Source organism: Pecten maximus, chromosome 11 (assembly GCF_902652985.1).
Source record: "Pecten maximus chromosome 11, xPecMax1.1, whole genome shotgun sequence".
Classification (NCBI taxonomy): domain Eukaryota; kingdom Metazoa; phylum Mollusca; class Bivalvia; order Pectinida; family Pectinidae; genus Pecten; species Pecten maximus.
In genome coordinates this window covers 33,230,169-33,241,717 of record NC_047025.1, presented here as the reverse complement: position 1 = coordinate 33,241,717, position 11,549 = coordinate 33,230,169, and the positions used below count along the sequence as shown (strand labels likewise).

The 11,549-nt window shown below is 35.7% G+C and overlaps 1 protein-coding gene across 2 annotated transcripts; it reads right to left on the bottom strand.

Moving 5' to 3' along the window:
• Positions 1-1,204: 1,204 nt before the first annotated feature.
• LOC117338292 (bifunctional apoptosis regulator-like) lies at positions 1,205-10,638 on the bottom strand. 2 transcript variants are annotated; one of them, XM_033899579.1, is made up of 8 exons: positions 10,381-10,636; positions 8,840-9,047; positions 6,701-6,932; positions 6,222-6,378; positions 5,296-5,444; positions 4,020-4,187; positions 3,068-3,243; positions 1,205-2,835 (listed from the first exon to the last, which is right to left on the bottom strand). In XM_033899579.1, exons 2-8 carry the CDS (start codon positions 9,031-9,033, stop codon positions 2,664-2,666), a joined length of 1,248 nt encoding a protein of 415 aa, XP_033755470.1. In that variant the 5' UTR covers positions 9,034-9,047; positions 10,381-10,636; the 3' UTR covers positions 1,205-2,663. The 2 variants fall into 2 exon arrangements, with proteins under 2 accessions (XP_033755470.1, XP_033755471.1); XM_033899580.1 differs by lacking the exon at positions 4,020-4,187 and having other exon boundaries at positions 10,381-10,638.
• Between the last annotated feature and the right edge of the window lie 911 nt (positions 10,639-11,549).

The window sequence follows — 11,549 nt, the reverse complement described above, 5'->3', positions numbered from 1 at the left end:
TAACGAGCGATATAGTTAGTATATATCATTTTCTATGCAAGTTTTATCCTTCTAGACAAACTTCAGAAAAAAAAATAAGATAAAACAAAATAAAAAACGGTTGGACTGTATTTATATATTCCGCATTTATGTTACAAATGTCTTACGATTCCAGGTGTCCAAGGAGAGGGACTGGACAGGACTCCGTCCTCCATTGCAGCCTCCATAATGAATCCTTGTGATCCCAACTCACAGATACCGGTAGATGAGATGTAAGTAAAGGCCCGACATGATGTCCGAAAGGCACACTGTTTAAGGCATTGGTGGAAAGTCTGCTGGTAAACTGTTGCGAACACGGAGGCAGCCTCCAGCCTCTGGCCTGTATCATACTTGTTAAGGTTTAAACACTCGGGTTCATTTAATATTACGTGAGATACCAACGAAAGTGTAATGGTCACTGTCAGCGGAAAGGTCCAGACCGATGCCATCACAAGAGCACAATATCGCGTAACGGATTTTAATCAAATTAAATTTAAACGGTTACACCTTCATTTATTAACTCGCGTGACCATATCAGGGTGCGGTGAACATTCCTGTAACGATCGATTTTCTATACAATGATATATATGATTGTATATGTAATATAGATATGGACTTATTTATTGTTAATGTTGAATGGGACCTTGGTTTGACCATATGTCGAGTTTCACATGACTCTGTCTTTGATATTATGGTATAAACACCTTGTCATTTTCAACACGAACTAACCGTTTACTCTCGACACTTAGGTATTACAATACAATGCTTATTCTATCTTGGTTACTTTACCCACATGATAAAAACTAGTAGGCCTGCACTTGTATCGACCATTTCCATAATTATGACCTCTGCTGTTGCGAGGACAAGAAATAACAGACCACAAATATTATTAAAGTTTGTAGACATTAGAAAGCGTGACTTGATACTTCTAACAAAAGATGGCTAATGTATCGATGATTAACGTTTACACGCTAGTTGTAATACACCGTCCACGAGTAATGGTGTATTTGACTATAGTAACAAAGGAAGACTTCATATCAAATGTTTTATTTATCGAATAAACAGTTTATTCTGTACTGCGCTCTCATTGTTTGTTTTTTTTGTTTAGGTGGCTACCTCATTGAATAACATACAACAGTATAAGCTTGCCCAGAATCTGTTTTGCCATGAAAACGCAACACCTGAATGATTTTGATCGAGCGACAGTATTTAATAGCGCTATCAATATCTACACTTGGTGCAACGTGAATCGTGCCAACATATGTATGAGAGCCACCATTATCATCGTCAACAAATGATGATCTGACCATGGTCATCGTCAATAAATGATGATTTGACCATGGTCATCGTCAATAAATGATGATCCAACCATGGTCATTGTCAACAGATGATCCGGCAATGGCCACAGCCAAATGATGATCCAAACCTTGTCATTGTCAACAGATGATCCGACCATGGTCATCGCCGAAAATGTTCCGACCATGGCCCCTGCAAACAAATGATCCTACCTTGGCCATCACCAACATATGTGTCAAATCCCGACACTGCCGACAGATGATCCGACCATGGTCACCTCCGAAAATGATCCGACCCTAATAACCACCAACAGATGGTCCGACCATGGCCACCACCAACAGATGATCCGACCCTGGCCACCACCAACAGATAATCCGACCCTGGCCACCACCAACAGATGATCCGACCCTTATCATCGTCAACAAATGATAATCCGACCCTGGTCTAAGTGTTAAGCATTTCCGCCCGATGTAAGAGAGGTTTAAACAACTCGCATATTGTGGTGGCAACATGTGGACAAGTCTAAAATGTAAGGGAGGAATTTTTCTTTGGTCAGACTCTGGTGGGCATATGATATAAATTTAGCAATGTACATATGTCGACAAATAACAATGCATGCAGGTAAGGTTCTGGAAGTATACATTTATTAATGTCCACGTTGTAGAAGTACAGTAATTGTAGAAATTAGCACCAGAGTGTTCGGTTTACGTGTGCTTGCCGCAGTATATTATGATTATCACATAGAGTAGAACTTTATACCAGATTACAATTAATTTTAAAAATCGCTAGGAATATTTGTAAAGATGCTAATGTATTGTTAGCATTTATTTACTCACAATTACAGGCATCCGTACATAACTTACTAGAAACCATGAGAGGACTTTATAAACCAAGATATCATTACTGGGTATCACAGTGTGTGTAGTGGATGTACTCGATTGAATTGTGAGACGTGTGCTTGTTTGTTGATTCAAAATCAAATATTTGTAACTTTCCGATTAACCGGTGTATTTGCCATCTGTTCACATCAACCAGTTCAACATTCCCAATAAACAATACATGTTCTTCTGATATATGAATCGTAAATGTAAATATATATATATAACCACACTATAGAAATATATCTAATTTTCACCAACAAGTAAAATTCCGGCACCCTTGAAATCATCGCTTACAATACCGAAAGCTCGATACAAAATAGTTGGAAAACACCAGATAATTTTTTACGGGATGCCATAAATTATTTATCCTGTTTAAATTTAAAAGACACAAATAGAACCTGAAACCGTTTGAGTGTGGTAATAGTATAGATACTCTCCATTTACTCATGATGAGTACCCTGACATCCCCTAAATCCAATTGAGCTTACTCCATGATAAATAAGTACCTCTTGTGTAATCTACAATAAGATACAGAGCATTGTAATAGAAGACAAACTCATAAAAAAACCACGGAAGAAACGACGACAGCGCAAACCATAGCATCGCATTCCGGTAATGGCGGAGAAAATCCCGTAGATCTCTGTGGATGGAAAATGATTAATTTTCTTCGTGAAAGTATTACATAATTACTCATTTCGCAATGTCACTGTTAAAGTCAAATGGATGCAGTTGCCAATATAAAACGTTGACACAATTAGCGAGTAATACAGAATCGATATGACGATATGAAGATTTTAACATATAATATGTAATATAACAGTTCGTAGTTACCAAGACTTGTGTTTTTAGATAAAATTATATATAAGACTTACGTTCTGGTGAACCTTTTCCTAATTAGTAAGTAGAACCACGTGATGTCATGCACGGTTGCCATGTAACAGACGAGAAGTATGTATTTGCTGATAAAGTAGTGAACAGTTGACCACGTATGTGCGTATGTTCCAACCAATCTATAGGGCAGCAACACTGTGTAGAACATCCTGGAAAACTGAGACGACATTTGTATTTATGAAATTTAATCATATTATCATAACTTGTATGTTTTTTTGTGGTATGCGATTTAACTACAGTATAAAAGATATTAACGTTTTTGCATTTCATTCATTATCTAGCATTGTTGTACAATTTTCGTGTTAAGAAGATTAGGGAAAGACGTAGTTAGTGGAGATCACTGACCGGATAACTCTGAAATTCAACGATGATATAGTGACTAAACAAATTAATTTTTATTAATTTGCTTTCCTTGCCAGTGTTACATAAAAACAGGATGATAACGATAAATCTAGTCCTGATGATCTTTGGATCCTTGTTCTCATCTCAGGAATGCAACTTTTAACTTTATCTGACCTAGATTTGTATGGCGATTGTCGTCGATTTGACCTAGATTTGTATAGAGGGATTCGTCGATTTGGCCGAGATTTATATGGCGGGTATCGTCGATTTGATTTAGATTTGAATGACGGGTGTCGTCGATTTGACCTAGATTTATATGGCGGGTGTCGTCGGTTTGACCTAGATTTATATGGTGGGTGTCGTCGATTTGACCTAGATTTATATGGCGGGTATCGTCGATTTGACCTAGATTTATATGGCAGGTGACGTCAATAAAGCAGGAGACGTTTGTATTATTATATGTATAAATTTCAAGGGGATTATGTTCAAATGTATTTTTTTCCTATTTTGTCTCCGTTTTTAAGATTTTGAGCTAGAGATACGGTTTTGTTTTTATAACTTTTTTCTCTGTTGATTTTGTTTTATACTTACGGCATTATCTACTTCCTCCATTCCATAGAGGGGAGATTTGGAAAAACCACCCATCATGAACCGGGTGTAAACTGTGTTATACTCAAACAAGTAGAGGTATCCAATGGTAATCCGGGGTGAGAGTTTAAATCCAAACAGCAATAATAATGTGTAAAATGGAAACATGGACTGAAATGTAAGAAATACCGTTTTACTGACCTTTAGTTTATATATACAAGGTTTATCTTTAAACAAACAGTATACGTAGCGATGTGTACGAGTGTCGTTGCAACGTTTCAAAGCCGACTGGTCTCTTTGTCAAACTCTGACTGACTGAGTGAAAATCATGTTGACCTGTTCGTCTATGTGACAAAATGGTAACTTTATATTATCGCTCGATGAAAGGCATTTCGTCTATCGACATAGAGTGTATGTATACACACTGTACAGAATAGGGAAAAAGACCTTTAGTTTTCTTCTGTAAGACGAATTGCAACAATTGTTAATTATAATTTCAACGAGGTCTATTAACGTTTTCGTTTCAGCCGTTTTATATGATACTCTGATTACTTCATGTTCCCGATAAAGTAAGTGGTTCACTCCTGGCGAATCTCAACAGTTTGTGTAAGGTTATATAGGCTTACATACATGACAAGGACATGAAATGTGCCAATAACGATGCATGTCAGGTGATGGAATTTAAAACGACAGACGTCGGACACTCAATTAGCAACTAGACAATAGATTCACTCAGCCATTTCTATTAACGGTCGCGTTATTTGCAATCCTCTGTATCGTCTTGTCTGTATCCACATATAATAGACAAGACAGAAGTTTGCTTCAATACTATATGTTTTATTCTGTATTTTGTATTCAAATGACTATGGGACGGATGGGAAATCAAACAGCCTTTTTGAATGGAATCAGTACACAAATTATATATCATATTTCGTGCTGAACTGAATTTCAACAACGATTCTATAAATCAATGCTGAAGTAATAAACAGGTATTTTGATATATATCTATATTTTGTTGACGAAAAATTTACCTCTGTTCCTGATGTGCGCACCTACGTACGATAAGAATGATTTTATGGCGGGTTTAAAGAGGCTTATGTCAGTATAATGAGTGATACTTTGTTACTTATACTGACTGATATACTAATGGTATATGAATCCAATTTGTTCATTTTATTTAGACGTAGTTCACTTGACTTCACCAGTCTGCGTCAGCGACAACATAGGCGCTTCATACTTAACAACTCATAGCTACGCCATGTATGACGTCAGTACTCACTTTGTACTCCCAGAAATTTACTGGCCGTTTTGTTCCAGTAGTCACCAGTATGGCTACTTCACGGAGAAACACTTTTCTATGTAGTTTATCGGTCATGTGAAGTGTTGCTATGACATCAGAATCCTCCAGCATCATCAACCTTTTGCCATCTATCAAACAGTAAAAAATAGTGTTTACAACGTTTTGATACTGAAGGTAGAAACGTACTAATTCTATCGGACCGTTTAATTGACTTTTAATATACTGCTACTGTAGATCAGAGATTGCACGTACTCCAAACTGTATATCAGTTAAAATATATCAGGAGAGATGAACGAACTCCAAACTGTAAATCAGTTAAATTATATCAGGAGAGATGAACGTACTCTAAACTGTAAATCAGTAAAAATATATCAGGAGAGATGAATTATACATTATGCATATCGTGATTATGGATGATACACAGGTAAATTTACCCTGACAAAATATTGATCTGAAATTGACCTGAAAATGACTTGAAAATGGGGTCAATTTCAGGTCAATTTGAGGTGAACGATCATGTCAATTTCAGATCAATTTGAGCTGAACGATAATGTCGATTTCAGATCAATTTTAGGTCAATTTCTTGACATGAATTGATTAATCTGCTCTTTTCAGGTCACTTTGACCTAAACATATTGAACTGAAATTGACCTAAATTTGACCTTTATTGACATGAAGACATTTTGCCTGTGTAGACGTGATATTATTTTTATTCATTTGGCATGAAAAGTGTTGCTTTGCGATTTTATCACCTGATATTGTAATTAATATAATTACAATTTTCATGTCTGTGATTTTTTTTTATTTGTTAATGCTTTTTCATCATTTTAAGTGGGAATTATAAATATTGACATTTAGATATACACCATGCATTCTATAGGTACATGTTTTATTGTATACTATACCTATGCCATTATTTCTGATGCTATCAGAGTAACGGTCAGTCCATGTACCAAGCTGACCCATCCACGTGACTACGTCATCAGTATTCCATTCTTTCACTGGTGTGTTGATCTGCACCTTCGGACCTATATTCAAAGTATAGGCCAGGATACAGATGACCTTCAACAAGAGATCCAAAATTGTCCTTAATACGGGGCAAATGTTGAACAAAACCATTGTTTGTTCGTCGAATTTACTATCTTAAATAATCAGTGCGGAAATACAGTTAATTTGTGTGGGATACATATCCCATGTCTTTTGTTTCACAACCGTCGGTATTCCTTATGTTATGTTCATCTTCGCTATCAGTACTTTCGGACTATGTGAAGGCAAAATTTAAGGCATGCAACTGGTGAAAGTGACCGTAACTATTTGAGGGTCGAGAATTAGGTTTTTACGTTAATCTTATACTTAAATGAACGATAAAAATAAATATACGAACCAGCGCACCCAACGTAATACCAGACGAAAAGTGTTTCCATCTAGGCTGGCCATTATTTTCGATGTCATCTCGATTGGCTTGGACGCCATTTTGTAACAATTGCATTGTTTCTTGGTCTGTTACAGAACTATTCATACTGTCAAACGTTGAGATTATACGATGATTTTTGTCGGTGTCTACTTCCTTTATTCTCTCTTCTAGTCTTTGAGGGTATGATTTCTCCAACATAGCTCTATAAATAGAACAGGAATGTCAGTCTCAATGAAAACAATGTCATGTGGAAAATCAGGTCAATGCCAAGGGAACGAGACAGACATCAATCAAATAAATCAATATAATATAATTAAAGCAATATAAATATAATATTTCCCCCGGAGGACATCGTCAACAGAACCAAACATAAATTAGTATACCACACTGTCAACAGGAACACATATAAATCGTTGTCCACATTGTCAGCATGACTTAATAGAATCATAATACCACACTGTCAACAGGACAAAATACAAGTCAGTATACCTTATTGTCGACAGGACAAAGTAGACTCATTGTACCACATTACAAACACAACAAAATATAAATCATAATACCACATTGTCTATAGGACAAAGTAGAATTATTGTACCACATTACAAACACAACAAAATATAAATCATAATACCACATTGTCTACTATACAAAGTAGAATTATTGTACCACATTACAAACACAACAAAATATAAATCATAATACCACATTGTCTATAGGACAAAGTAGAATTATTGTACCACATTACAAACACAACAAAATATAAATCATAATACCACATTGTCTATAGGACAAAGTAGAATTATTGTACCACATGGGGTTTATATATCATTGATTAAGGGAGACAACCCTTACATCAAAGTAATGCGTATCTATATAGTTTACTCAAGGGGAATAACGCTTTATGGTATCACGTAACAATTGTCAACAGGACAAATTATAATCATAATACCACACAGTTATTTGAATTGTTTGAAAATATACCACAAATTGAATTGCATTCACAAATTATGTTTATCCTAAAACTATCTAAAGCGGTCTAATATGACAAAGTGTCAACGAAACAGATGAAACGATATTCCGATATACAAGTGTATGTATAAAGAAATAACAGTACATAAGGGTTATTGAATGGTTTCTCGTTTAATATAACATATATTTCACGAGTATGACAGAATATCGATATTTGTGAAAATTTATCGAAATATTCTGTCATACGAGTGAAATATATGTTATATGAAACGGGAAACCATTAAATTTTCACTTGATTGCATTTGATATGCTTAAAACAAAATTAAAATCATCTAAAAATTTATAGTGACTGATCATCGCAATTTATTTAAGCGTTTGCTGCTGTGCTCAGAGAATCTGTGCATGAAAAGCTAACGTCAAGTGAGTATTTTCTCTAAATTTAGTCCCGAATATTTTAGAAATACAGCAAAATATCGTCGCTTCAGTTAGAAAAAATCGACAAGTTTCTGTGAGGTGAATACTAAAGTTCGCTCTGATTGGTCAAAAGCGAAAAACTTATTTTGCCACTGCAAAACATATTTTCACTGCAAAATCTGATATTTTCTCTGTTCATCGCTTCAGTGAAAATAGAAGTTTTATTTAATTTCTATATTTCACTGGCAAACGTGCAATAATTGTTTATAATGCACAAGCCAGAGGCATTATTTTTTAATAGCAGTGTCCTGAAGAAACAAATATAATATACACCAAAAATTTACTTGTCAAATTGAGTCTAAGAAAACTTTTCTATGATTATCAGTAAATATTCGAGCCCTAGTCATGTTTTAAAGTCCATTTTATCAAACGAACAACTTTGAAATAAAGATCTTCTTATAATTCAAGTTTGGCAGAAAGTATACACAAATGATGAAATAATAAATCGAGCTGATCATTTATGCAGATATTTGACCGATAACTTTGTTTAAATATCAGAGTAGGCTAGATTTATGCATTTAAATAAATTTTCCATTCCTTTAATACAGTAAGCTATTGTGTATAGACACATATATTTTGTTGGTGCTAGAAGCGAAAGTGTGATGATTCTTAAAAATAAAAAGAATACAATATACTTTAGACACATTTGACTGGCTGTCACCTCACCTGATGATAATATTAACCTTTGGTGAACCTCTCCATTCGGATTTACAGGTTGGACAAAGTCGCCGCCCACTGGTGACAGTCCACTTGGCGAGACAGTGTCTACAAAACGTATGTCCACACACCAATGTAGTTGGCTCAACAAGCAATTCAAAACAGCACCCACATTTCGCCTCTCCGTGTTCTTCAGTCGACATAATCGGGAGTTATCCTGCAATATGAGACGTCTGTATTACATGGACAATACCGAATCGTTATGTAAAATCAAATGATCTGTTTTTGCTATTTACTACTCTATCGGCGGAGATAAAAAGTTAAAATATCTCCAGCAGTTACTTTGTTATAAAACATAACAGCTTAACGTAACTATGGAAACATTTCCCTCTTTGACTCTTTACAGTTTGGAAGGTTTGCCTTTCTAGTTAAGTGTTTGCAAAAAAATTTTTTTTTCGCTTCGTGATAAATTCATTCATTTGTATCAAAACGACAATACATATTTCCGCTATTACTATTTCGGTAAATAAAATAAATGATGGCGAAATACAATACGAACTTCAAGATAGTTTTGTTTCTAACTGGCTTTTAGGACTTTTATACATGTGTTAGCTATGAATGTGCAACTTAAACGACGTACTTTAGCCTCACTTTTAAATTCGTCAGGCCGAAATGGTCGTTGCTAGGCAAAAACGCGTGATTGTCTTCTTGGCCCCTGTATTTAGCATCCTTCAACTATTGTGAAGTAACCATTGTACACAAGACAGGTAGGTGAATAACACATTTGATATTAACGTAGTAATGAAGACAGTATTTGCCAATAATAAAGAATATATCAGCTATATACATTTAGGAATCGTCAGTGATGCTATAGGCGGAGTAGAGTAGGTAGGCCTATGAAGGCAAAACATACAGGTATTTCTACGTGTACGGTATTAGATTTACCTATATTTAAACATGTCAGAATAATTGCTATTTTGTTTTATAAGAAAGCTAAACTAAATCAATATTGTACCCTATCGGGCGTTTATCAGGAAAAGAATTATCGAAATGTGATCGCTTTAAAATGCCAAGGTTAGTATACTGGAGTGTGAATAGTAAGTAAAGAAGACGATATGTGTAACACTAAATCGTTATTCACGCTCTATTGGGCACACTCGATAGGTGGAAAAACCCACACAAATATAGCAATGACAGCATTCCAGCAAACGTTAATGATGTGTATACATAACAGACGTTAAAAGAGCTATACCCAAGTTTAGAGTAGAGGGTATAGTCTGGGCTGTTGGTAACACTGTTTGAATTGAATTGACTGAAGGGTTTGTGCACAGGTAATTCCATAACACAAGCAGGTTTATGTAAGCAAACTATTCACATGTCCAGCATATATATTTCCAATGGCTATATGTCACCAAAGATTCTTATTTTTATATGCAGGCTGTACAGAACAAACCAGAATTCAGACCTGGTTTGTATACTCAGCTTTGTTAGCTTATACAGACATGTGACCCGATGACAAATTCCTTAACTTCGTTATCCAAATTACTTACCGATGTGTTATAACCAGATATTACGCTGCATACTGCATCGAAAACAGGAACGGAAAACCTTTCCAATACAGGCAACACTCTCCTTGTTGGCTTACCAGAATTGTGAACTGGCAGTATCTGTATAACCGAAACCAATCCGAATGACCTGAATTCCCTCAATACACAGACAGACATGTACGTAGACCATACTAGCTTTGTTATTGACGCCGTGTGTATTATTTTTTCCTGATTGACATATTTGAGTATTACAAACTTGCTAAATGGGAATCCATGGCTAGAGGAAATTCTCACTGACTTCTCACTAACAATGTTGTAATTTGTATACTGTTTTTTTCTCCTTCTTATTGGCATAATAGAGTATCAGGAGCATTAATACATTAATAGACCTATACAATGTCTATCAGCTCAACTTCAATATGTTTTGTACATTACAAAAAAATATTAAAAAACAATTGTGCTGTGCCATCGAGCATTTTTATGAATAAATCCTTGGTTTTGAATTGTTAAATTTTTCGGTTATTCCACGGCTATGCAATTTTGGTAGACAATTTCGAGGCCTCTTTGGACTGATTCAATTCCTTGCGTCATAACTTTCTCTTGGATTTATTGGTGTATATAAAAATGTACGTTAAGAAAAACAATTGTTGCACTACCCTATAAACAGTGAGGTACAATGGAGGTTTTTTCCCCAAAACAACAAGATCAATAACACGTGAAAGTCGATTAAAAGTGACTCTCTGAAGAATCTTCTATTTACGGGAACATTTATGAGACCAAAATATATCTTTTACCACGTTGCATCACTTTGAATCTAGAATCCTTTCCTTTATCCTCACTAGCCTATTTTTCAGTATGGTGGCTAATTAATGTCATCTCGTGTTGGCGTATTGCCAATTTTGAGCGTCAAGAGTCAACATTCCAGAACACCAAGCGCTAAAGCGCCAAAACGCCAAAGCGACATTTTACCGCGCCAACATGGGCTGCGGTTGCCGAGTGATTTAGGTGTCCCGACACTTTTTCACTAGCACTCCACCTCTGGTCGCATGTTCGATCCCCACGTGGGGCAGTTGCCTGGTACTGACCGTAGGTCGGTGGTTTTTCTCTGGGTACTCCGACTTTACCCCACCTCCAAAACCTGGCATTTCCTTAATTACCCTAGCTGTTAATAT